The following is a 27,989-nucleotide window of genomic DNA, read 5'->3' on the forward strand; positions in this document are numbered from 1 at the left end:
AAAGGAATAAATATTAAATTATTACAAATAGACCAAAAATGTATAGGATTTTTATTATTATTTACACTTAGTTTTGGAATAGAGGTAGTACCTGAACAGTATTGAGCAAAGTTTTGATTTGTTGCCAATGCATGATGTATGGACATCGAATCATTGTTTCATAAACTCCTTTTAGTAAAACCGCCGCAGAATCCCAGTCAGTATTTCTCTGAAAGTTCAAATTGCTGTTAATAAGTCAAGTAATTTCCATAATTGGAGGCAGAAGTCAATAAGTCTCATTCAAGTCAATGTTTTTTTTGATTAAAGTATATGAAATACAATACTACAAAATACAATACAATTCAATCATCATAGATATCTTACCCGTATACTGGGTTTCTTGGCAATCTTCAGGAAGACCTTATCAAGTCTCCTCAGTATCATAATTAGTGCTGGTCTTAGTGCATCATCAGCCCAATCGGCAGCTGGCAATACTTGCATCATATACCTTTGGAGACCACGACATCCCATTGACTCGGGATCGTAGGGTGATACTTTTAGAAGAGAATGAGCTATTTCTGCCAAACGCTGGAATTATATATTTGTACCGTATTTAAATTTTATATTTTTTACTTTGTAATTTTCAACTTTATGGTCTGACTCTTTATTGACTAAAGTGCCAGAACAAAGAAAAAGCAGTTAAATATTGATATAAATATGGAAAGAGGCTTTCTTTAAGTGCAAAAAGTAATGGGATTTTATTTTCTAAGAATATAACATGATACTGAAGCTTACCGCATGTGATTTAGAATCTAACAACTCGACAGGCTTGCCCTCACTACCGCCACTAGCTTTAGATCCATTAATTTCTAACAGGCGTGTTGTAGCACGCCCAATGAATTCACCCACAAGAGATAATAGCACATCACGTGGACGACGGTATTCTGCACGCACCAACTGCAATAGAAATTCATTCTTTAATTCTAGAAAACAATGTCATGTTTTACGCTGGTGAGAAAAGTAGAGATTGGAGATGGGTAATGAGAAAAAGTGAGACATTTACTCGTCTTAATTAATTAAAATAAAAAGCGTAAACGTGCGTGTAGGACATAAAATGTGCGTCCTACACGCACGTTTTACGTGCATGGAATAATCTTAACGTACAAGAAAGAAATGTGTGACAACATCGATGTGCAAAAGATTTTACGTTGAATTTAATGTTTTATTGTTAAAGATTAAATCGTATTCCATTACTAACTTCACTATCTTCAGCCCCAGTATAATCTGTGACGGGTGGCAATCTAGAATGATCGCTGACGTATCTAGAATGGGACTCGTCATCTAGAATGTCTAGAGTCATGAATGGAGTCGCTGCACTGCGTGGACAGCCACGTTGAGAAGAGCCTTTATGTTCTGGGGACGTTCTATATGGACCATTGTATGATCTGAAATATAAATATTAATATAAAATAATATCAATTAGGTACCACAATCTTAGAAAGAAAAATCTATAGAGACGCTTTTAGAAGAAACTGTGCTTCTTCTGCCAAAGAACATGTGTAAGCACAGTTTCTTCTAACGTGTATGTACACGTTTTATCTAAATAAAAAAAGACATTGAGAGGAATTTTTTATGTTGATAAAGAACATTATTTTTATTCACTTACTTGGATAAACCTTCACAATTGTTTACAAGTGTCTTAATTGCTATGGCCAATTGTTGAATAATTTCCTTTTCTGTTTTGCCTTCTCTGTTATACGTCGGAAGTTGAATTTGTTTTACGTAACAGGGTAAAATGGCTTCTAATATTATCTGGAAAAGGTACAAATTCCATTATTTATGTCATTATCTATAGATCATTTTTTTGTATTTTATGATTTAGAATATACGTACGAGCATTTGATATCCTCTCATACTTTCAGCAGAATACGATACGACCATTACACATAGACTGATACAATCTAACACATTGACCATTTCTTCTTCATCTCGATAACAAAAGTCAATAGGTTTTAGAGGTTTCTCCTCTTTGATTAGCTCTGCTATATGCAAGGGATCGGGAGATGGAGTTTCCAGACTTAGTAACAAGTTAAATAGACAGCTGGATTGAACCTAGAAAAACAACCAAATTAATCAAATTCCTGCATTATCCTCTTCAAATTTGATATTATATTATTGCAACGTGAATTAAAAGTCAACAATAATTACTTACTTTACTGGCATCACCATAAGCTGCTTCTTCATCAGTATCCAAAATGGCGGACACAGAGCCGAACATTTGTAAAATAAACGGTTTTCTATTCAATAAATAGAACTGTTTCACAGCATATTCAATTGTGGTAGTAACTAACTTATTTGTTTGGAAGTTTGAGTAGATTTGTAATAAGGTTGGCATAATTAGAAGATATCTGTAAAAAACATTTTTTTAGTGGCGTTAAGGAATGTATTTAAAAACTTTTCAGGAGTAATTATACTCACCCATTAGTTGAGAAAATGTTTTTGAAATTAAAAGCTGCATTAACATACGTAGCTATAACGTATCTCAGTATAAGCGAGTCTTCGCTATGAAGCATTAAGGCTCCATTTAGTACGTTAAGGAATAGATGGATATCTCTTGACGACGTGAAATTACCCGCCATTGCTTCAAACATACGAGCTATAAGACGAACCCACCTGTGAATAATAAATATAAAACAATTTAATCCATATTTCAATGAAAAAAGAAGATAATAATAAACTGTATTACGTCTCTACGGAAAAATTAGACACAAGTTTTAGAAGGGAATAGGATTTCAGGATCAGGACCATTATTTGATAATATTATACGAATAAGAGTAACAGTAAAAATAACTTACATAAATTTATGTAGCACATCTAGACCTAAAAGGGTAGGACCTAAATGCCCACGACTGTATAGAGCCAAATCAGCTTCTAGAGCCTTCCGCGGGAATGATGGCAACTTCATCAATTCGTCGTGTAAGAATACTACTCTTTGGACAACCTGTATTTAAATAATTAGAATTATAACACATAAATAGGAGAAACAGAACATGTATTTGGCCTCAATGCTTAGATAAATAAGAGGTACCAATATTGACATAAAAATTTCTCAAAAATAGATTTCTTTATGAAATGTCCTCTTACCATATCTACGTTTTTCAAGATAGCCCATGTTAGCAAAACTTTTCCAATTTCTACGAATTTATGTAACAATTCCTGTTGCTGTAGTTTATTGAATGCTTCTTCAGGTTCCATGTGTACGAGCCCTAATTGAGGATACTGGGAGCGTTTGAAAAAGTAGTGATCACGGACATAGCTCTGCGGATTGTGGATTTGACCTGGGAATTAATATTATTTTATTAGCTAAAATATTTATTTTATTTTTATTTTAAACACTTTATTGTGCTGCCAACATAACAAAAGTACGTACAATAAAACTTAAACTAGTACAAACAACACAGAAGGCGGCCTTATTACTAACAAGTAATCTCTTCCAGGCAACCAACAGATTGTGTGAAAAACAATATTACTACGCTAATATATGCGTTGAAAGCGGATAATTTTAGTTGAATTTATATTCAGAAGGGCTTTTCTATAAAAAAGATCAAAATACCTTCGGAACTTAAAATACGTCTAACAACACAGTTAGTAATTGATGAACGATAAGATTAAAGAAAAATATAATATACTCTTAATTTAATCCAGATCACTACTTACGTGTTTTAAAGTCGACCAGGAAGTATTCATCGTGCATTTTTTCCGCAATACCAAAATAATCCAATGATTCTCTTAATATCTGACAAAACTGAGTGTCTTCCTGTACAGGAAACTGGGAAGGAATGCTCCCTTCATTGTCAGCTAAAATATACATTATAATTATATTAATTCTTCAATTATTTATATTATAAAAACCAAGAAAGGGTGAAAAAAAAAGATGGTAACATACAAGGACCATGGACGATAATTTTCTTCGCTGCTGGAACATTTGCAGTTAGAAGTATAGAAGCATCGCATTGCTCCTTTCGTAATATTTGCTTTAAATCCTTAAACATGATACCGTGTACGCTATGAACGACCTGTAAAACATTGTATGATAAACTGTAATACTGCATGTACTCTTATTTATTAATGCTTGTTTTGGTAATTCTTAAATTATTTTATCAATATGATAGACTTGAGAATTATAATAAAGAACAACACAATCAAAACAAATGATTTAATTGTATAAACTATTGCGTTTTTATTTACCATCCATAATATAGATAAGGCAGCTCCAATCAACCTTTGTCCATCCTCATGAGGTGTTCTCACATAGAACATGACATATCCAATAATATAGTTATACAGTGCGAAAGCTGCTTGTTGCGGCAAACGGGGGATGAATCTTATGAGATGTCGCAGTAGTTTGAACATTTCGTCTTGGTGATCGCGGGTCAGTCTCTCTAGTACGTGACGGAGGAAAAGAGCCGAGTCTTCTACCAAACAACCCCATATGACCTGAAAATTTTTACTGATATCGTAACTATTTATCAAATAATATAACAGACATGATAATAAATGTTAAGTGAATGGCGATTCTGTGTCTGTCAGACACGTATTATAAAATAAATCTCTTTTAAGTACTTTTTGCGCTATTACTAACACATTACACAGCTTGGATCGGTGAATTTTATTTTTATTTTTTAATATCAATAGAAATACAAAAGAACTAGGTTGAGCTTGTTTGGTATGTTAGAAAAAGAATTGACCAATAAATTAATTACAATACCATAAAGCTCTTATGTTTATAATATTTATGGTTTTCTAACCTGATAAGCGACTTCATAAACCGAACACCCATCTCTAGAAACAGCAGCATCATCCAATAGTGATATAATTTCAGCCACTGCTGAACATAATACTGATGGGAAAAGGGCTGAAGCTACTTGAGTGTGATGAGACCCACGAACACCTTCCACTGCTTCTTCATCGGCTGGCGCTAAATAAGACATATTTTTAAGCTATTGCATAGCTTCTATCACGGGCCTTGAGCGCGGGGACCGAATCGAGAAATTCCGTAACGAATAAACCTCACGCTCCCCACTCCGACGGGCGGAAGTGTGGCTTGAAGGCATAGCATGCAATAGCTTTACCGCGGCAGTCCCCGAGTGACACACGTCTTATATATTATCATAATCAGCAAGTAATGGAATGGTGAATACTAAAAATATATCAACATTGTTTCCTGTCGTAGGATAAAATATAGTCCAATGCTAAACTTGTACTTTTAAGTCGTTAAAATTTTCAATAAAAATTCTAATACTTCAGAGGGATAAAGGAATAAAGATGTAAGGATAGAATAGATTCCGTGAACTTTGTGAAACACAGGACATTTTTAAAAAGAACTATTTTTATTTAAAGTAAGTAGTTTAGAAAACTTACGTTCAACATGGTCATCTGCAACATGGTCCAAAGCGGGTTCTCTAGCGGCTTGTCTTGTAATAGGTATTGTAGTGATAAGAAAGCTCTCTCTTTCCGCTTTCTTCTTATCATCTCGCTGCTGGAGTGCTTTCTTTATAGCCTCCGTTTGCTGTTTCTTACGCGTTTTTGTCGCTGTTACTAAAGATCGCTAGAATAAATATTGAAAGTTACATACAACAACTTCTTTGTTTTGTTTTCTTTTTTGTTATAGCAATAACGAAAATTGACCTCCTTGGTACAGTGGGTAACACTTGAGCGTAGAGCTGAGGGTTCCTGGGTTCGATTCCCGGTGGAGAAAGAAAAAAAATGTCTCGGCCTGGCAGGACACAGAAGGCTGTTCACCTACTTGTCCCTAAAGAAAATCAATCAGTGAAACAGATGTATGCATAATGCATCTGCCCCTTACCCCAGTTGGGGACACGGGACTTCACTTTTTTTTATTAACGAAAGGCCTTTCAATTATATAATATACTAGCCCGGCTTCGCCCGCTTTCTCTAAAACGATTTGAAATTTAAACTATCCTATCTCTCAAGTTGGATCGAACTGCACATGGTGTGCGAATTTTATTATAATCGGTTAAGTGGTTTAGGAGTCCATTGAAGACAAACATTGTGACACGAGATTTATATATATTAAGAAGATGTAAATGTAAATGTGTAAATAGAGATAGAAACTCACATTAAAACATACAAAAGTTTGCAAAAAGTCAGGTAAGGTTTGAATTAACGATTTTGTACCACCTTTTTAAAATACTAAGTAAATCTCTATATTAACATAATACTTACATGTCTTTCTTGATTTAACGTCATCTCCATATCTTTATCTTTTACTTGCGGACTCCAAGGCGGATCGACTACAGCCAATGATTCTATACCTATTTTTGGCGAAGGTAGAGTAAATTCGATACCCGGCGGTGGAACTTTGAACGTCATTGATGCCCCTTCTTCCATTCGAGGCCAGACTTGGTATCGGAGCTTCCACATCACTTGGAATCTCAGTATGGCATTAATTCTAAAACATATTTTAGAAACTATATCAAACTTTCTATTATCCAAGTTAAATTCAAGGTGGTGATCGCCTACCATAAGTGTTTTGTGTAGATGATCACCACCACCCAATTTGTTGTATTAATAAACTTATGTTCAAAAGAATCTGCAATAACTTATTTGTATAAAAAATGTGTGCGTATACTAGTGTACACACGTAAGAAGTGAAACTTCTTTATGACCTTATTTTTCAAAAAATAATTTACTAAATACATCGAATCACGAGTGGTAGGGATAAGAAAAAGATGGCGCGTAACGGAATAATGTCACGCGTAACGAAAAAATGTTACACTAATATTTTTCCAACCCCGATGAAGAAGTTTCACTTCAATAATATTTTGCTACCAAATACTTTCAAGTACGTAAAAAATATACCTCACAGACGGTTCAGGATGTTTCAGATCTTGGTGCATTATCTGTTGCGCAGAATTAGGAGACTTTACAGCTGCCAATATGAATAAAGCAGCTGCACATGAACTCAATTCCCGATCTGATTCCAATAAGAGCTGCCAAGCGACTGGCGCACTTTCAGCGAAGATGTCTTCACTCATTATTGTCGCTCCTTTTACCAGCATTGCTAATGGTGTGTGGTAGGCGTCACGTACCTTTTAATTGAATAATATATCTTAATGCTATGAAGAAATTGTTCTGATATTTTTATTTAAAAGACAATAAGATCGAATAGAAGACAATAAGAAGAAAAGTATAATAAACACAGTAATTAAAATGCCTTTAATTTAATTCTTTAATAATTGATTTGATACTTAACATAATAGACAAACAACACTAAAAATACACGAAAAAGAGCACTTCTTAATAGTGTTATTTTGCATATTAAGGTCTCATAACTTACCTGTGTTTTTAAATATTTCAATAGAGCGGGTGGGTCAGCTGGAGGATAAGAAATGGTGGGTGGTTTATTAATTGGTGGTGTTTCAGTGTTCGGTACTGTGTGCTCTACTCCCGCCGCCCTGTATGCTATGCCCACACTCTCTAGGACTGAACGGTCGATTCTAGAAACAAGAATAATTATTATATATATTTTATAACTTGTGGTAGCAAATGTTTTAAGCACTTTATAATCTGAAATGTAGATACTTTGTGGACAAATTCAAGAGTAGGATCATATAGTGACGTAACCAGCAGACACAATTCTTGATGTAGGATATAATACCGCAGCCACACTATGCTCTTTGTCCTGCTCCTCGTCCTGCTCATCGCGCTGCCGTTATTCGCCGCGACATTGCTCTTGGCCACACACTGCTCTACTCGCGCGATTAATCGCGACGCTCTTCATTTCGCACTCGTATTGCCGGTCCTTTGACTCGCGCGCAAACGCCGACAAAATAGGGAGCAATGAGCAGGACGATGAGCACGACGAGTGGCATGACGAGTAACGTGGCCACACTACGTCCCTGCCTACTTCCTTGTTACTTCCCATACCACTCGTCGAGTGTGTGGCCGCGGCATAACAGATTTGATGGACAGTTTAAGAATTTGAGAATTTAACAGAATTTGTTTTGTTACAGGGTAAAATTCGACAAATTGACACTAAATATAATAGATTAAGGACTACTCAAGAAGACACTATTATAAGTTTTAAGTAACAAAAAGTCTCAATAATTGTAAGGTGTTTTACCTGTCTGTACCATGTTCTGATGTTTTTCGTCGAGTTCTGCCTCGTCTGGTTCCACTAGAACCTTCTTCACATGTTGTTGTAGTAATTTCTGGGCCAAACTTTTCTCCATATATCTAAAATATTAGGATTGAATGTTTTCATTTTAAACAAATAACGGTTATGCTGCATAATATATCATAATCTCATTAAAACTAGTTGGGATATTTAATTTAATGAACAGGACTATTCAAATATTACTTACTTTTCGAACAGACTTCACAAGTCGGACGGTTGCCCGCATATTTCGGCGATAACAATACGGATGGCAGAAATTTTGGTGGCAACACACATAGTTGAAGGAGTTTAAGAATTTTACCATTACCTGATAAATAAAATGGACATATTTATTTCATATAATATACATATAAATTACATATGTATGTAAATTCAAGCCATATCTCTATTGACTAAAATAAATAAAATTCAACTCAAATTATACTGTTTATTATTACACTATAAAAACTAAATATAAAGCTCAACTTATAATAAATACGAATAGAATTGTTTAATGCACAGACCTTAAGCCATGGATAACCTTTGTTATTATCCGGTAAATCAGTGGAATTGCTATCCGGGCTGTCCGGGGGATGATCGTGATCGTCAGATAATACTCCCGGACTTTCCTCCCCACCACTGTCTACTTCATTGGGCATTATTACAGTACCACCTAATATTTAGAAACAAAACAGAATTATGCTGCTCGTTAAAGTATCAACAACTTTAAAAGTACATGGACAATAATTTTTGTATTCAACAATGTTTATTGTAAGTTATTATGCTATAATAGTCATGTAGACTCTTATTATATTATTATATTCTTGTCCCAATTTATTTGAGATTTGATCTATGATGGTAAATTTAACGTACCTGTACCAGGATATACTTCTGAAGTATCGCTTCTGTCAGATAAGGATGATACCTTTCTTCGACTTTGTATCGAATCTGATCGTTTATTTATAACTGAAACATCACAAGTATATTTTAACAGCTTGATTTTAATATCCGTTCCGTTATTTAATTAATCTAAATTAAAGATTTCCTCACAAGTGATATTAATTGAGATTTTGTTTGTCTTAATTTAGCTTTTTTATCTGTACAAGTATATGAATGAAGTATGCAGATTTTTGGTTATTTTAATTTTTATGAAATTTTCACACATTAAAACGTACATTCATCCGAGTCCTTTTGTTTCAACTTAATAGATCGTCGTTTGAACGATCCGTACGCCGAGTGCGTTTGTTGCGTGTTACGCCGATGCATGCCCCCCTTGCCGCGAGACGTGAGTCGACCTTTCTTATCTTCCACTGCTCCTGGTATTGCTTCTGCTAACTAGTTTTGGTAAAAAAATATTATATGTATCACTACTGTTGTTCTAAAGAGGAGGGGAACAGTAAAAATAACAAATACGTAAGTAATGTTGTTTAGCCCAAAACGGACATAGCGAGGAATAGTATAATAGCTCCTTTAGATCAGAAATAAATTGTAACATAATTTAATATTAGTGTGGTCTATATTATAATTTCATTAGAAGTATTGTATAAAAAGCAATATGAATGAAGTAAAGCAATTATGACATACGGTAACGTTACTGCCTCCGGATACATTTTCAGGTTCGTGTAAAACAAAAGATATTTTTCGTTCAGTCTCTACACCCGCAATCGATTGCAAGCTTTGTGCTGATGCTTGTGAATGTCCCATGCTTGATAAAGCCATACTCCATCGACGATTTGCCTCCCTGTATTATTAAATTATAGATGTTTGAAATATCACCTATTAAACGTAACTACACGTAAGCTTGAAATAGCTCCTAATTTTTTACTATAATAAAGAATTATCAAATTTTGACTTAAAAGTATCCATGCCAATGTAGCAAAGCTTTTTCTCTATGTTCCACTAAACTATATATTACTCTAGTAAGTTAAGACCGTGTCCTTATATTCGTGGTTTAGTAATAATAACCTAAGATTAGTGTTTAAATGCAGACGTGCAACTTTGATCTTGCATTATGCACTTTTTATGTTATTTTTACAGAGGTATTTAGATTAATCAGATAAGACAGATTTCTTGGCTTGAAGTTATGAGCTGTTCTTATAATAAATAGGAGATCCTGACAAAGATTTCACATAGTCAAGATAATCTCAATCCTCTCTAGATCTCCTCTAGAGAGGATTATATAGGCTATATAAGAATATAGCCTATAGAAGACTATATTATATCGGTGAGATACTTATTTATTAAAATCATGCAGTTGTCATAGATAATAAATTATGCATACGTTTTAGTAATGTCAAAAATCTGCCTATATCTGCAAGATTAGACGTGCTTAACTCGATTTTCTCTACATTCATACATCCCCAATCAAATAAAAGTAATCGTATGTGTCTTTATCTGTACATGTCTATGTGCATGCACGTAAGTGCAATATATGCATGCATTATTCGTTAGATCACATACTCGACTGGCATTAATGTGTGTTGACTGCTAAGAGCCCTGTTTAAAAGAAAAGTCTTATCATAAATTTGCTTTCATACAAAACTAACGAAAGAAAAATAATAAACTCACTTATTATTACACAACAAACGTCTTCGCTTGACCATCCACCTTCGCAAACGATAATAACAGAAAATAATCATTGACACAACGAACATAATGTATATTGCAACTACTTGGCAACAAATTGTAGTGCACGGTTAAGCAAATATAGTACCTGTATACGCGGTCCCAAGGGCCTCTTTCCTTTAACGAAGATCGACAAGACTTGGGCAAATTTTGATACGTTTCGCGTAGAAAAGCGGTGATTTCAAAAAGTAAGACACAAGCGACCATTCTTAAAGCTCTGGGACATTCTGCTCCAATTGTTTTTCCAGGAAGGCGAATGCTCGCTATATAGACGATACACATTATGTTAATCATAAAAAAAATCTCATTTGGTATCAAATATTATGTCCTAATTAGGTATATATCATCTAAGCACGTTGCAAAAATTTTTGCCATTTTTTACCTTCATCAAGAAAGTCTTCCTCTTCATCCTGTTGCAACAATTCTCTTTGCCCATCAGGATCTGATACTAAGTTTACAACTGTATCTATATGTTTTTTATCTTCTTCCAACATTTCCTCTAACCGATTGCCTATAGCCTAAAAACATTTTAGAATATATAGTCAAATCAGTGACTAATAAAATTTTAAGAGTGATTATTCGAATACGAAACTTACTTCTGCCCACTGATAAAATAATTTTCCGGCTAAACGTTGACGTTTCAATTGCAAAGGTCCAGAGGGCACTGAAAAACAAACTATGACTTTAAAATCTACTATTTTTTTATTATTCTATCTAATTTATGTTATGTTTTTATCTAGTCCTGAAATTCTGCGTATGTGTTTACCTGGATTTTTTCCCAAATTAGATTTAAGCCAGTAAGGCCACTGTCCCTTGTTACAGTTGTGAACCAATTGCGCACACTCGAGAAGAATTGCCGCTCTGCCCACTACTACTGTGTGAGGCTGTAATTGTTATTATAATATATTGAAAAACTCAAAAAATACGCTATTACTTGACTGCATTTTTGTGTATGGCAAATGTGAACTTTAAATAATAACCATTTGAAAATGAAATTTATCCTTAAAACACAGACATTAAGAAATTAGTAATTAGAAATTGAAATGAGAATATAGTCTTTACGGATAATAATTATCCATACTATTCCATACTAATATTATAAATGCGAAAGTAACTCTGTCTGTCTGTCTGTTACTCAATCACGCCTATACTACTGAACTAATTTGCATGAAATTTGGTATGGAGATATTTTGATACCCGACAAAGGACATCCTAGGCTACCTTTTATTGCGAAATATGTACCACGGGCAAGCCGGGGCGGACCACTAGTAGTAATTTATAAAAAGTATAATTTTTTCATGTAACTGAAGTCACCACCACCTGAACCACTACGAGACCAATCTAGAAGCATGGAAATTTTTGGAATTTATTAGACAATACTTACGAGATCCAACAAAGCTCCCATAAACAACGCATCTGGTGTAGCCCCGGGTTGTGTAGCCTCTAACATAAAGCTGAATCTCGCGAGGCCAGCGTATAGTGGTGCGGCAGCGACTAAACGGCGCCGTTTCAATACAACCACTTCTGAGTCACCACCCCCTGAACCACCTTCAGCTGATCCGCGACGAGACATATCTGGAATGTATTTTTTTTTTGTAAGATTATAAAAAAAATATTTATAATATTTTTTTTTATAATAAAAAAAATTATAACACGCATATTTTATTACTTCATTTTTCATAATATTTTGATTATGTTCTGTTAAAGATTGTTATTCAAGTTGAAATATTTATGCAAGAAAATATTTACAATACCTGACATCTCATCATCTCAAACAATGCGTCCTGAAGCGTTCTAAAGTAACATAAATTATTTCAATGTTAAAATACGATTTATCTTATTTACTTACATCCACCTGGTGTCTCTTCAATACTTCCATCTCTTTTTTTCCCCATTTTGCGCAATCCGAATCTATTTAATCTGTCCTCTACCCTTTTTCTTGCTCTATAAAATATTGTTAAATTGCTTTAAAATCTCATTGATTATCGTGTTAAGCATAATATATTTCAATATCTGAATATAACATGCTTCATAAAATTACCTATTCAAAGTAAAACCCATCCTTCGTTTCATATGAACGGGTCGTGTGACGTGTATATTAGACGCATATGGTCTGGCCAGAGACGCCATACTACCGGATATGGGTAAAGATTCACCGGAACCGCCGCCATTTCGGCCCAACGGATGCTGAGATGTAGGTTTTTGACGAAACCAATTCACTGTTGAAATTATAGATATGTAAATTTACAATTCAATTATGTAAAATATCAAATTATTTCATAAATAGTTGAAAAATTAACTAACTTTTTTTTATAGTCCCTGGCAAATTTTCTGACAAAATAAAAATAATTTGGTTAAACACAATATTGAAACAGGAAAATCATATGAAATTATCATTTCTACGCGAAGAGACGAATCATAAGCATGACTACTAAATGGTGACTATTACGATAAAATGAAACTTTTATATGAGTACCTAATCTTCTACACTACAATCCTAAACTAAGAATTGTTTCTTCATTTATGGTTTTGTATTAGCACTTACTTATTCCGCTAATATGAAATTTAGATTGTATGGACTTGCAATGTGATATCTTATGGTGAGGAGTAATATCCACTGAGGAAATGGAAGGTATGGTTCGTTCAGATTGTCTTGGAGTGAGCTGATATCGTCTCGTTCGAACTGACAAAGGCGATTGACTTGCTGAATCGTCTCCACCTTCTGTTTCCAGGAGACTCTGAAAGGTTGAAGTGATTTTTTATATGAAGAATAGTTTACAAATATGTATAAGAATTATTTTTATAAAGATCAGTTTCTCAAAAGCTTTAACATATTGTGGATTAAATTTCTAAAAATTTTTGGACAACACAGTTTCTTCATGTGTATTAAGCACCTTTCACTGAAAACAGACAAAAAAAAATTTAAACGAAAATTTAAGTGTTTACAGACACAGCTTGTCATTGCAAAAAACCTTTTGAAACTGTATGTATATGAAAGACAGACAGACTCACATGTGCTCCTGCAGATGACGTGCTACGTTTCTTAAACGTGAACTTCTTATGGGATTTCTCTTCTCCCCCACTTGCTTCTCCTGTAACTCCCCCCTCCCCTTTATCTTCTTCAGATGCGCGCCATCCGTGCCTATTTATACATAATATATATATGAATACAAATAACTTACAATATAAGACATAATCATAAAAAATAATGTCATATTACCTAGAAGTTTGTATGTATGTTCTACTATTGAAAGATTATACAATCTTAAAGATAATTATGATATTTATTCTAAATACTCATCCATTTTCATTCACATTAAAATGACATTACAATTCTAACGTCTTGTCTTACTATAAAAAGGAAAAATCGTCACTTTTTTACTAATAATATACCTAAAGTTAAATTCAATACCTAATAACTCTAGTTGTTTGCATGTTAGTTTCTTTTTGTGGAACTCCCGGTCGCTCAGCGGTATCAAGAAGTCCACTTAAAGCTACAAGCCGAAATTCATGACCGTGCGCTTCTCTCACGTAACTTAATAGTAATCTGACTTCGGAATATAAAGCCTGAAATATTTAAAGAAAAATCACTTTACGATTATTTAAAATTATACCAAGAAATTTTTCTGATGTATAATTTTTTTTTTTATGTTATTAGGCATTGGGATTAGGCAAGCATTTGACCATCGCTTCGCCTGATGGAAAGCGACAAGTGTGGTCTAGGATGGAGCATGTTTGCCTAATAAGTGTCTATTCTCAGTCAGAAACTTAAAATTCTGTAATCTATATTGCCTTCATGTCTAAAATGAAATTACTCACCGAATTATCCAACATTTTAAGCTCCTTATTCATTAGCGCGAATCTGGTCACAAGAACTCTTAGTACCGACTCTATCACAAAGGATTCTATAGTTTTGTTGGCGCCTTGTGTCGCTCCAAAATTAGTAGCGTATTGCGCTTGTAAGTGGTTTAGGTCTGGTGATTTGTTGGTATTACGCTTTTGTTGACCTAGAAAGATACGAATCCTTAAATATCAAAATTCATTTTATAATGTAACTAGCTTACCACCCGCGGCTTCGCCCGCTTTGTCTAAAACCTAATAAATTATATACTAAAACATTCCTCTTGAATTACTCTATCTATTAAAAAAACCGCATCAAAATCCGTTGCGTAGTTTTGAAGATTTAAGCATACAAAGGGACATAGGGACAGAGAAAGCGACTTTGTTTTCTACTATGTAGTGATAGTGATATTTATTTCATTATTTGGTGTGATAATAAATGAAATTGGAATTAAAATGGGTCCATGAAATTAAAAATGATATAAACTGTCATATAATGGTCATGAATAAATATGTATACCATTTGAAACACTTTAAAATATACATTCCTTTGTTCTTAACTTACTTAAGGGCGAGACCATACTTGGTTCAGCACAAAATCCAACAGTAGCGTGCAGATTGTCCAGCACTTCGCGAATCGGGGAAAACTTTGTCATTTCCTTCAGTCGTTGCGTGAATTTATTTACTGAAGACGATCTCAAGTGACGTAATGAGTTACGGGCTTGTATACGAAGGGATTCCGCTTGAGGGCCGCGGAGGGATGTTGTACACCCGTGTGAACAACCCAGTTGGCGAAGGAGCCTAAACACAAAAAGAATGGTTAAAATAATGCGGAAAGTTTTTTTATTCTACCGTATGACATCATATGGCGCTTACGACGTTTTAGAATTAGATGTTTTTAAACCCACTAAAATGGATGAGACTCTTAATATTTCCAAGAAGCAAAAAAACAGGTATTTTTATTTTTGATCTAGTTTTGATTGCAAAAAAAGACGATGTTACAAAATATCTGAAATGAATCCTAGATATTTACGAGATAAAGAATAGTGTATACATACCTCAATATAATATGCATGATCATATAATACGGACAATCATAATTCTCATCGTCTTTTGACTTGTCTTTACTCTCCCCGTCGTTTGTAGACTCCTGACTTTGCGTACAACGTATCTCTGATTCTCTTTCCTGCAACGAATAGCTTTAATGTCAAACCATCTAAATGCTTATTAAAAATTATTTTAAGTGTTTAGAATATAATATATGATTTCGTAGCTACGATTTTCTAACTTTTACAATTGAAAATTATTTCATGAATTAAAAAAAAAGCCAGCTACAGTTGTCACAACATAAAACTTCTGTAGTTTAACAATAAAATAATACATAAAGTATTACCTTATTTTCCTTTTCTTTATTGAAATCAGCCAAAGGATCAATATTTTCTGGCCGAGAGTCTTGAGTTTTATCCATCTGCCAATTTTTATGCACTCCTATCTCCATGAGAGTGTCTACTAAATTCAGCATTACTTCCATCACCCTTATTGTTATGTAGTAACTATCCATTGTTGATACGGAATACACTGCCTGTGGAAAAAACACTTTATGTGTTATAATTATTACTAAGAACTTCAATAACTTGAGCGCATTCATAAAATGTATATAAACACCAATTTCTTTAAATTTTTCTTATATTTTTTACCTTCAACACAATTTGTAGGTCAATTTCGCCTTCCTTTGTAATATAATTAATTGACCCCGGCGCTTCTTGTATTTCCTCTAATACGTATGTAATGTTGGAATCTGTCTGTGACCTAGTTAAGCTTGGTTTACGTTCTGGAGTTGGTATGTGTTGCGAACCTTGTATGCTTACGGAATCCATTTGTGATTCTATGGAACCCTAAAATGTAATATGAAGACAATATAAATAATCTTTGTTACTGTAAATGTAAGATATCTTTGAATATGTTCGTTTAGAGGGGTAGTTTTCAATGCTATATAAATAAAGTGTCGTACAGTTTAAAGCAAAGTAGTTTATAATAAACATTATGATATGAACATAGATAAAGTCATTCTCACTTGTCTTGTTTTGGATAAGTAATCAGGCGATGGTGTAGGAGTATGTTCAGTCACTGTTATAATTGGATTTTTCTTTTTTTGCATATTAGATGTGGTTGCCGTTTGTATTCCCTGAGCCCTTTCAGTTTTTATTTCACCGATGTATCTGTAAAAAGGCATGTATGTATTTAATCAATAGAGAAGGTATAATCATTTGGAAATGTAATCACATTCTAGTGCATTTTATTTATTTTTAATTTACTTTATTGATGCCGGAGTGCATGACTGGGATTTAAGGTAATTGCAAACGCGTGTAGTGTCTATGATTGTTTTTTTTTTAATTAATTATAAACTGTGATTATAAATAATTTTGAAGCGTAAAGTTATGCATGCAAACTGTGTGTAAGATAAAATCGGTTAAATTATAAATCATGCTGTCACTTTGGTAATCAATTCGTCACAACCGCAAAAGTGAGTTTAATTCTGAAGCGTTAATGTTATCTAATTTTATATTATTGTTATTTAGTGTCTTTAAATTTCTTTAGGACTTTTTATTTTCTATAATGTTTTATCTAAGAAGTTAGTTAAGCTTAACTATCGTTTTATTTAACTACAGTTGTTCGTCTAATTAGGAGTTGTACTTTGTAGACTATGCGCCAATTTTGCTACTTGTTATAATAATTTTCTAATGAAGCGTCTACCATCTGTATCTACCTACAATTATACGCTCTCACTTACCCGTTAGAGGCTAGCTCGTCAATCAGACAGCTAAGCAATCGTTCGTCCACAATATTAGTGTACAGGAATAAGCATCATAAAGACAGGAGAAAGAGAAAAATATATATTTTTATACGGAAAAATTATAGAGTTGTGTGTGTAGTAATAAAATCATGCTGTGCTTCGATTAAAATTGATAAAACGATTTGAAAATATGTATAGAAAACGCGGTAAGGAAGAAAAATTAATAAAGTATGGCTACGCAAAAAATATATCTAAAAATTAATGTTCACTTAAAAATTAAATTGAGATTTGTAATAAACCCTATGCTGTAGCTTCGATGTCTAAACCTATTTGCCTATTTTTAGATATTGTTTACTCATACCTAAAATACTTACAAAATTAACATGAGATTAACTTACCTAAGGCTCGGCATACTTTTCCCTTTTATAAGATTACATTGCAACATGTCTCCAGTCAATCTTGAACCAAGAGGAGGGAAATTACTAGCCAGAGCGGAATTTGGCCTATCTTCAGTATGGTCTAGAGATCTATGGTACTCCTAAAAAAATAAATATATTAATATCGATCTGTTAGAGTATAAACTTTTCAAAGGCTAACAAAAAAAATAATATATACAGATATCATTCTTACTGCAGTGTGAAAACTAAATTTATGTTCATCTTGGCCAATTTTTTCCAAAGCTTTTTCAGATTTGGAAAGCAATTTCGTTTCGACGAACGCCTTTAAGTCGGACATTTTCATTTTTCGTTTTATTTTTTCACTCGCTCGTCGTATCATTACATTGTCTTCGTCGATTTTGGGGCCATGTACGAATGGTACTTCTGTGACTGGCATTTCCTTTGTTTCTGGGACTTCTATAAAGTTCTTTAACGATTCTCTTTCCTTGAGATCGGAACTCTGATAGACAGAGACTTCAATTTTGGGGATAGGCAAAGAATTACTGCGTTTTCTGGGTTGTGTTTGTTTGGATACGTCATCGCATATATCTCTTAATCTGTAAGAGAAGTTAATGAGTTTTAATGGAGTTATTCAAAAGTATTTTTACCATTAAGTGCATATATATTTATTATTGACTATTATATTTTCACAATTAACTACCTACTCAAAAAATATCAGACAGCCGATACTTGCGTGTGTGTGTAAAAAAGTCTCCAGAAGGCTGCTCATTTACTTGTCCGTAAAGAAAATCGGTATAAAAACATATGAATAGGGCATCTGACCCCAGAAGAAAACACGGGACTTGAACCACAGACACATTGTCTTCAAATATATAATTTACAAAAATATAATTACCGATTGTATAAGTAATGAAGAGCCCAATAAACACCCTCCTCTTGCCATTGCAATGCGAATAAACATCTCATGGTTGCAACATCTAAAATTGTCGCAGCTGACACCTGTAAAAATAGTTCCAAAGTATTGGCTAAACACGTAAAAGAATACTGATTAAAGCTGTCTTTGTAAAGATGATTTTATGTTTTCAAGAATAAAAAAATGACATATCCTTTTGCTGTATTTGTATATATACTGCTAGCTATATAGGAAGGGTCCCATTATTCTAATTTTATAAGAAAAAATCAAGACTGTCTTTTCGACAGTGTGATCATTTCTTAGTGGTTCATATTTCTGATGTATTTTAGAACTTACATTAGCTTGTTTATGGGGTGGAGATTTCTCAACAGATGTAGGTGTTCCTTTTATGCCAGGACCTCCACCACTGTCTGTTAAAGATTCTTTATCTGATGAGCTGAAAAATAACATAATAAAGATGTTATTAGACAAGTTTTTTAAGATACTTGAGTAATTTTAATTAGGTACCTAAGTACTCTATTTAAAAAAATTATATGACCTAAATTACAAAATCATATATTATGAATTATAATTTGGTAATTGGTTAATAAAACATCTTAGAATTTTTTTTGTTAAATAGTAAGTAATAATACCTCATTTTAGTAATCTGTGGGAGTGGTTTAATTCCTGGTAGAGATGGTTTTGGAGTATCTGGCTTTCGTATCTGGAAAATGCTTGGATCTGCTGCATATACTGTGTATGAGCCTTTATTTGGCCCTCCATAATTTGGTTCTGACGGAAGTCGATATATAAACTGAAAAGAATTAAATAAAGTAAGTTTTTAATACCTAATTCATAGTTTAAAAACTTTAATGTCTCTCGCACATTTTATAGCTACAAATTCAAATAATTTTAAGAGATCATTTCAACTGCAGAATGAAAACTACATATGATTATAATAAATCTAAATCAAATTGTCTAACTATACTATACCATATCATCTTGTAATTATTATTAAAAATTGTTGTTTAAAAATATACTAAATAAAGGTATATAACATAGATAAATTACCACATGTTCCTCCTCTGTACTAGAACTCTCTTCCGGAATAGTCTCAGGGAATATAGTATCCTTGGGAGAGGACAACCAGGGCTCTTCCTCAGTACTAGCTTGTTTTGATGGTGCATCTGATTGGGATATTGATACGTTTTGGCTTGGAGGACTGCCGTTTACTATGCCTTCCTCTTTGGAGAATTTTCCTGGAAATATAGTTGTATTTCATGAATATTTCTACGGATCAGGAATTTCTCTATACCTATTAATAAATGGCATTTCTTGCTATAGGAATAACATAAATGCATTATTTGGCAATTTTAAATGTAAAATGCTACCTTATATTATCTATTTTGGTGTAAGCATAATAAAAATTAACTTACGTCCCATAAACACATCACCATGCTGTGGTCTCTTAGAGTATTTCCCACTAAAGGGCTTAGGCTTAGGTTTCACAAGTGTGGTGAAACATGCCGCATCAGGGTGTCTATATTCCCACATAGCTTGCCATAATTTCAACCCATTCTCTAATCTATAGTTTGTTGTAAAGTCCGATTCTTTTAAGTGATGAGATATTGGAGCAAAGAGGTAAACAAATAGCTAGAAAATAAATTATTAAATATATTTTCATACATAATTTAATAGATATAGGTAAGTCATAATCAGAACAAAATCACAATGGTGTTTAAAATACAACAATTATATGTAACAGAAGTTAGTTGGTTATAAAATTAAATTTATCTGAAACTTACAGTTATAGCTGGTATAGAGAATAGATAGTGAAATGGGTTTGTGAAGAATTTCCCATTTTCATAATCATTATCAGCGCATTCATCAGAAGCATCAAGTAGTATCCAATGCAATGTGTATAGCAGTTTTGTCTCTACATTTCCCAATGATTGCATGTTGTCTTTTACTCTGTAAGATATTAGACAAATATTAATCTGGAAATAGGGATAATAAAAAATAAAACTTACAGTTATTTTGTTTTTTTTTTTTTTTCAGTTTCCTGTGATACCTTCAAATATAGCTATGTATTCATTTATAAAAAACTAAAATAAAAAAAATGTTAAGTATTCAAATTTTAACCGATACCTGTTGTGAAGTATAGCAGCTAATGAATGCATTACATGCGGCAAAGCAGCTTGTATAAGGCGCCATCGTGGAATCGTTTCTATAGCCTCAGTTAAGCTGCTCGTCAAACCAAACCTCAAGTTTTGCACCAATACTTTTTCGAAAGACTGATAAAGAATTATATTATGTTAGTATTCTAATAATAAAACAGTTGCCAGAGATTTATTCCACTCGATTAAACTTACCTTACATGCTTCTTTCAATTCCTAGTGTAAGCATACACAAAATATCAATATAAGTAATTTATATTAGAAAAAATTAGGATAAATATGTAGTAATTTTCTCTATTCAAATTTTTCAAAAAATGTAAACAATAACAAATAAATGTCAAATGTTGACAGTGACATAATATTATACCAGTGTTGCCGCTGTATCGTCACAGTGGTCACAATCTACACTACATAATCACCTCAGAGCTAGGTTTATTGCTCTGAGATAATCACAATAACAGCAAAATAAAGCGGTTTCTGTGCGCATAAGCATTATCTATAGGGAATACTCACACATACATTCAGTGACAAAAAAAGGAAAGCACATAAGACACACACACACACATACACACAGTAAATTCACATATATTGTATAAACTTCAATAAATAATTGTATATGTTACAGTCAAAACCCTGAACCAGTCAATAACGTTATTGACCGGTAAAATCAGTTAATAAGGATATTGACTAAGGGCGTCGGTTAATATCCTTATTAACTGATTTTATCTGATTAAACCAGTTAATAACGTTATTGACTAAGGGCATCGGTCAATATCCTTATTAACTGATTTTAAGTCGAGACATCTAGTCAATATAGGTTTTAACCGACGTGCCCAGTCAAAACTCATAAAAAGTTAAGGACGTTAGTGAAATTATACTAGAAAATCATTTAAAACGGTTCATAAAACTTTTTAAACTTTTTTATATTTAAGAGTTTTATGTTTTATTAATTAATTCGGGGTATTGTTTGTAAACTGCAACCGCGCGAGAATACGTGCCCCAAAATATTTTTGAAGATGGCAATTGTGTTTTAATAACAACAGCTAGGTTTCCGCCCGTAGCTTCGCCCGCGCAGTCAAAGAAAAACCGCATAGTTCCCGTTCCCGTGGGATTTCCGGGATTGCGTTAGTTTCTGATTTGACGGAGTGACCTGCAGGTGTACTTCGAAGACTGCTACTGGATCTAATAGACGAGTAGAGCTAGGAATGCCGAGTTTGGACTCGTTTTGTTATTTATGTCGAGACCTTACCTCCGGACTTGATGGAGTGACCTGCAGGTGTACTTCGAAGACTGCTACTGGAACTATTATACGAGTAGAGCTAGGTGTGCCGAGTTTGGGCTCGTTTTGTTAGTTATGTTGAGACCTTACCTCCGGACTTGATGGAGTGACCTGCAGGTGTACTTCGAAGACTGCTACTGGAACTAATAGACGAGTAGAGCTAGGTGTGCCGAGTTTGGGCTCGTTTTGTTAGTTATGTCGAGACCTTACCTCCGGACTTGATGGAGTGACCTGCAGGTGTACTTCGAAGACTGCTACTGGAACTAATAGACGAGTAGAGCTAGGTGTGCCGAGTTTGGGCTTGTTTTGTTAGTTACGTTGAGACCTTACCTTCTGACTTGATGGAGTGACTTGCAGGTGTACTTCGAAGACTGCTACTGGAACTAATAGACGAGTAGAGCTATGTGTGCCGAGTTTGGGCACGTTTTGTTAGTTATATTGAGACCTTACCTCCGGACTTGATGGAGTGACCAGCAGGTACTAACAAAACGTACTAGCTCTACTTGTATAATAGTTCCAGTAGCAGTCTTCGAAGTACACCTGCAGGTCACTCCATCAAGTCCGGAGGTAAGGTCTCGACATAACTAACAAAACGTGCCCAAACTCGGCACACCTAGCTCTACTCGTCTATTAGTTCCAGTAGCAGTCTTCGAAGTACACCTGCAGGTCACTCCATCAAGTCCGGAGGTAAGGTCTCAACATAACTAACAAAACGAGCCCAAACTCGGCACACCTAGCTCTACTCGTCTATTAGTTCCAGTAGCAGTCTTCGAAGTACACCTGCAGGTCACTCCATCAAGTCCGGAGGTAAGGTCTCAACATAACTAACAAAACGAGCCCAAACTCGGCACACCTAGCTCTACTCGTCTATTAGTTCCAGTAGCAGTCTTCGAAGTACACCTGCAGGTCACTCCATCAAGTCCGGAGGTAAGGTCTCAACATAACTAACAAAACGAGCCCAAACTTGGCACACCTAGCTCTACTCGTATAATAGTTCCAGTAGCAGTCTTCGAAGTACACCTGCAGGTCACTCCATCAAGCCCGGAGGTAAGGTCTCGACATAACTAACAAAACGAGTCCAAACTCGGCATTCCTAGCTCTACTCGTCTATTAGATCCAGTAGCAGTCTTCGAAGTACACCTGCAGGTCACTCCGTCAAGTCAGGAGGTAAGGTCTCAACGTAACTAACAAAACAAGCCCAAACTAAGCACACCTAGCTCTACTCGTCTATTAGTTCCAGTAGCAGTCTTCGAAGTACACCTGCAGGTCACTCCATCAAGTCCGGAGGTAAGGTCTCAACGTAACTAACAAAACGATCCTAAACTCGGCACACCTAGCTCTACTCGTCTATTAGTTCCAGTAGCAGTCTTCGAAGTACACCTGCAGGTCACTCCATCAAGTCCGGAGGTAAGGTCTCAACATAACTAACAAAACGAGCCCAAACTCGGCACACCTAATTCTACTCGTATAATAGTTCCAGTAGCAGTCTTCGAAGTACACCTGCAGGTCATTCCATCAATTCCGGAGGTAAGGTCTCAACGTAACTAACAAAACGAGCCCAAACTCGGCACACATAGCTCTACTCGTATAATAGTTCCAGTAGCAGTCTTCGAAGTACCCCTGCAGATCATTCCATCAAGTCCGGAGGTAAGGTCTCGACATAACTAACAAAACGAGTCCAAACTCGGCATTCCTAGCTCTACTCGTCTATTAGATCCAGTAGCAGTCTTCGAAGTACACCTGCAGGTCACTCCGTCAAATTAGAAACTAACGCAATCCCGGAAATCCCACGGGAACGGGAACTATGCGGTTTTTCTTTGACTGCGCGGGCGAAGCTGCGGGCGGAAACCTAGTTGTTATTAAAACACAATTGCCATCTTCAAAAATATTTTGGGGCACGTATTCTCGCGCGGTTGCAGTTTACAAACAATACCCCGAATTAATTAATAAAACATAAAACTCTTGAATATAAAAAAGTTTAAAAAGTTTTATGAACCTTTTTAAATGATTTTCTAGTATAATTTCACTAACGTCCTTAACTTTTTATGAGTTTTGACTGGGCACGTCGGTTAAAACCTATATTGACTAGATGTCTCGACTTAAAATCAGTTAATAAGGATATTGACCGATGCCCTTAGTCAATAACGTTATTAACTGGTTTAATCAGATAAAATCAGTTAATAAGGATATTAACCGACGCCCTTAGTCAATATCCTTATTAACTGATTTTACCGGTCAATAACGTTATTGACTGGTTCAGGGTTTTGACTGTAACATATAGAATAATTTAAAATGCATGTAGAGCTATTATATTATATATATGTCGTGGCCATATCGTAGATTTGCTCATTTCATGAAATGGCCAATTTAGTTTGGCCAGATCGTTAAATCGTCAACGTTTCACGATTTGGTCATCCACATTTGGCCAGATCGTCGATCTGGCCAAACGTAGATCGCCATTTCACGAAATGCGACCATTTTTGTTTCTTTTTTAAAAAGTGATTCGCTTCTGGCATTCGCTGGCCGCTGCCGCGGCGCGCTCGCTTTGCTCGCTCGGCTCGTGCGTTGCTTATTAAAGTCTAACCTAACCTAACCTATATTTTATACGATCTGGCCAAATGTCGATGACCAAATCATGAAACGTTGACGATTTAACGATCTGATCAAACTATGTTGGCCATTTCATGAAATGAGCAAATCTACGATATGGCCACGACATATATAACATGATGAAATGTTTTAGTCAATTCAGCATGTATAATATTATTATGTACAATAATTAATGGTAGATATTTTTCATAATATTTTATGCGATTATGCTAAAATATTTAAAAATGGCCTATCGATATATCATATATACGTTTAACTCTACATCTTTGCACAAACTTTAACTTTACTTTTAAAACTTAAAAAGATTAACTAACATGTTTAATAGCATCTCTCTCTCTATTAAAAATGTTAGATCGTAAAACTTTACTATTATGTGGTATTATAATTTATATGACATGATAATATGTTATATAAATACAAATATTATTTTTCTAGATGTTTTATGAATGTAGAGTTGGAACTTGGGTCCTGTCCAGTCCCGTCCCGTGAGATACCCAATAGATAAAATTTTTAATTTATCATATGATAATATTATAAGACCACAACTACTTTAATTGTATTAATTAATATAAAATAAAATAGTAATATAATTCAGTTAAATAGTATTTTATCGACATAGTTCATACATAAAGCTAGCGCTACACATTATACTTACGTGGTGTCCAGGAGCTCGTTGACAGAACTGCGTGTTAATAATAATAATGTTATGTGAATTATAATTACATATAATACAAGATTATGGCCAAAATAAAGCAACATATAAGTAACATTTCGGTTGCATATAAATCACAACATATAACGTCAAACGTGCAAACATAAAGGATACGTATATGATTGCAATGTTTATTAAAACCTATAATTTTTTATGAGTAAATTAATTAGTAATTTAGGTTGAATCTTCGATGATTGCATGGTTAGAAATACACCTACATATTTCGTTTAAATTACACCTACGCAATAGTACCTGTATTTAATTATACAACCTAGGTACTATAAGTTATTAGATATTCTGCGCTAATATGTACACGTGTATGTTCCTATGTGTTTTCAGTGTATGAGAAGCAATAAACGACTTTTTATCTTATACTAATATTTAATCGCATGTAAATCTTAGAACTAACGAAACGATAATGCGTCATCACTATTCAATATCGAATATCGATTCAATCACAATGACGTATCAAAGTAGCTAAATACATATATCATAATTCTATCCACAATTTGAAAAAGGATAGGTACCTTGTACCTACTACCTAGTTACTTTAATTTTCTCATTTAATTAACTCAAAATATAATAAAACAATCTTCAAATTGAACTGAGGACTAATTACATACCTTTATAGGTATATATATGTATAGTATTTATGAATTACTTAACTAGGTACATACACTAGGTACTTATTATTACATTATATTTCTCGAAAATAAAATTAAAAAATAAGAATTTATTATATCATCGGTTTTAACATTTACAAACACAATCTTCGAAGATTATTATTATTGTAAAATATCTCATTGTTTGAGGATTTAATCCAGATTATCAAAATTTGTTCAGAATTTTATTTAACACTCTGTTTTTTAACTCTGCAGTTAGCACAAATAATGCACAATTACCTATTGCATTTCACAACATCGAAGCGAGGGTCTAGACAGTGAACAGATTTGTAAACATTTAGTTGGTAAGTACTACGTAATACAATATTCAATTGTTTACCATGCAAGCTGCATCGTGGACTTTTCCAAACCTCGGCCGAACAAATGGGGTGGTTTGTCGCCACAAGAATATTTGTACTGCATATGGAATAATGTCTTCGTTTGATGCATCATCTTCAGACATTTCTTTCATTTTCATTGCGCTGAATAGTTAATATAATATTTTATAAGAAATAATATGATCAGCCTATATCTCTATAAACTCTAGTAGAGTTACCTAGCTTATAATATCTACTTAGGTACGTCAACATTTTAAAAAGTTTACTGTTAATTATCGTTATTTATATATTCGGTAAAGTTACGAAGAAAATTTATTATATAATTATTAGGTTAGTACCTAAACTTTACGCTTTTTGTTGATCTATCTATGTAGTAATATTAGATAATTAATTGCGATAGGAAAATTACAGTCCACCATTATTATTATTACCTACAAAATATAATAATTAAGCAACTTACGTTGGTCAAAAGCCCTTACATACTCTTCACCCACAAACATTTGAGAATAATAGGAAATATTATCACAAATTACCACGTATGTCGCTGTTTACATATCTGAACCACTTTTCAGTAACAAGGACGGCGAAGGAGAAACAAGCGCACCGCTGGGGAAAGCTCAGCTGAATGAGCCTTGCGAACTCACCCTCTCATATCTAGGGTTAACACTTGGTATATATAGGTATCTCACCAAAAACATTTTCATGTAAAATGTTGCCAAGACTAGCCCATATGACTCGCACTGTCAAAAAGTTATCAGATCTCATGTAGAGCCAAGCTTCTAACACTACACGCCCTAACTCTACAAGGCCTAACTTTACAAACTCTACACCTTAGTCAAAATATGTGGCTTGGCCATTTCGCTACATTTACATCGGCGTAAGGTGAAAAATTAATTCACTGTTCATTACTTTTGTGTTATACAATAGCTCTTGTAGTAACGAACGGCCAAGCCACATATTTTGACTAAGGTGTAGAGTTTGTAAAGTTAGGCCTTGTAGAGTTAGGGCGTGTAGTGTTAGAAGCTTGGCTCTACATGAGATCTGATAACTTTTTGACAGTGCGAGTCATATGGGCTAGTCTTGGCAACATTTTACATGAAAATGTTTTTGGTGAGATTTCATTTCTTTTTGTAAGTTGTTTGTAACAAAATTTTATATGTCGATTAATTTTTTTTTTAACAAGGAGTACCTATACATATATATATCTAGGGGAACCAAGTTTTAGATTATTAGATTAGACCGTCATCAAAATTTAATTTAAAATTACAGGTCTCATACAAACTCCCATCCCCTAATTTAAGGGGTTGGGGGATGAAAGTTACAAGTTTTATAATTTTTTTGTTGTTTGTGTGCTAATACTAGCTCACATACAAAATTTCAGCTTTCTAGGACATTAGGAAATACCTTAAGAATTTTGATGATCATCAGTGAGTCAGTGACGAAATTAGCGTTTTTTAGATATAAATAAAATCTGAAGTATAAAAGCTAATGTAATTAAAACTTA

At 34.1% G+C, this 27,989-nt stretch overlaps 1 protein-coding gene across 1 annotated transcript in view; it reads right to left on the reverse strand.

Annotated features, from left to right (window-relative positions):
• LOC123694879 (protein unc-80 homolog) overlaps positions 1-27,088 on the reverse strand; it is a 33,876-nt gene extending 6,788 nt beyond the window's left edge. Inside the window, exons 1-56 of the mRNA XM_045640481.1 lie at positions 26,946-27,088; positions 26,488-26,629; positions 25,429-25,455; positions 21,080-21,100; positions 20,856-21,001; positions 20,513-20,678; positions 20,144-20,360; positions 19,779-19,966; positions 19,361-19,521; positions 19,065-19,164; positions 18,711-18,814; positions 18,033-18,411; positions 17,816-17,955; positions 17,415-17,444; positions 16,698-16,842; positions 16,321-16,518; positions 16,017-16,205; positions 15,682-15,809; positions 15,189-15,424; positions 14,603-14,790; positions 14,196-14,350; positions 13,796-13,925; positions 13,329-13,521; positions 12,825-13,002; positions 12,633-12,727; positions 12,168-12,358; positions 11,550-11,667; positions 11,380-11,447; positions 11,166-11,301; positions 10,872-11,046; positions 10,727-10,765; positions 10,619-10,654; positions 9,743-9,899; positions 9,334-9,493; positions 9,032-9,124; positions 8,683-8,831; positions 8,367-8,486; positions 8,126-8,238; positions 7,340-7,499; positions 6,862-7,091; positions 6,226-6,451; positions 5,401-5,587; positions 4,788-4,957; positions 4,228-4,476; positions 3,926-4,055; positions 3,697-3,837; positions 3,124-3,317; positions 2,835-2,980; positions 2,458-2,652; positions 2,192-2,387; positions 1,873-2,091; positions 1,646-1,791; positions 1,238-1,424; positions 775-936; positions 364-567; positions 92-208 (exon numbers count right to left, since the gene is read on the reverse strand). Of these exons, the coding sequence (XP_045496437.1) occupies positions 92-208; positions 364-567; positions 775-936; positions 1,238-1,424; positions 1,646-1,791; positions 1,873-2,091; positions 2,192-2,387; positions 2,458-2,652; positions 2,835-2,980; positions 3,124-3,317; positions 3,697-3,837; positions 3,926-4,055; positions 4,228-4,476; positions 4,788-4,957; positions 5,401-5,587; positions 6,226-6,451; positions 6,862-7,091; positions 7,340-7,499; positions 8,126-8,238; positions 8,367-8,486; positions 8,683-8,831; positions 9,032-9,124; positions 9,334-9,493; positions 9,743-9,899; positions 10,619-10,654; positions 10,727-10,765; positions 10,872-11,046; positions 11,166-11,301; positions 11,380-11,447; positions 11,550-11,667; positions 12,168-12,358; positions 12,633-12,727; positions 12,825-13,002; positions 13,329-13,521; positions 13,796-13,925; positions 14,196-14,350; positions 14,603-14,790; positions 15,189-15,424; positions 15,682-15,809; positions 16,017-16,205; positions 16,321-16,518; positions 16,698-16,842; positions 17,415-17,444; positions 17,816-17,955; positions 18,033-18,411; positions 18,711-18,814; positions 19,065-19,164; positions 19,361-19,521; positions 19,779-19,966; positions 20,144-20,360; positions 20,513-20,678; positions 20,856-21,001; positions 21,080-21,100; positions 25,429-25,455; positions 26,488-26,625 (8,466 nt within the window). The 5' untranslated portion in view covers positions 26,626-26,629; positions 26,946-27,088. The remainder of the gene's footprint in view (positions 1-91; positions 209-363; positions 568-774; positions 937-1,237; positions 1,425-1,645; positions 1,792-1,872; positions 2,092-2,191; positions 2,388-2,457; positions 2,653-2,834; positions 2,981-3,123; positions 3,318-3,696; positions 3,838-3,925; positions 4,056-4,227; positions 4,477-4,787; positions 4,958-5,400; positions 5,588-6,225; positions 6,452-6,861; positions 7,092-7,339; positions 7,500-8,125; positions 8,239-8,366; positions 8,487-8,682; positions 8,832-9,031; positions 9,125-9,333; positions 9,494-9,742; positions 9,900-10,618; positions 10,655-10,726; positions 10,766-10,871; positions 11,047-11,165; positions 11,302-11,379; positions 11,448-11,549; positions 11,668-12,167; positions 12,359-12,632; positions 12,728-12,824; positions 13,003-13,328; positions 13,522-13,795; positions 13,926-14,195; positions 14,351-14,602; positions 14,791-15,188; positions 15,425-15,681; positions 15,810-16,016; positions 16,206-16,320; positions 16,519-16,697; positions 16,843-17,414; positions 17,445-17,815; positions 17,956-18,032; positions 18,412-18,710; positions 18,815-19,064; positions 19,165-19,360; positions 19,522-19,778; positions 19,967-20,143; positions 20,361-20,512; positions 20,679-20,855; positions 21,002-21,079; positions 21,101-25,428; positions 25,456-26,487; positions 26,630-26,945) is intronic.
• Positions 27,089-27,989: the final 901 nt, after the last annotated feature.

This window comes from Colias croceus, chromosome 10 (genome assembly GCF_905220415.1).
Source record: "Colias croceus chromosome 10, ilColCroc2.1".
NCBI classification, from domain to species: domain Eukaryota; kingdom Metazoa; phylum Arthropoda; class Insecta; order Lepidoptera; family Pieridae; genus Colias; species Colias croceus.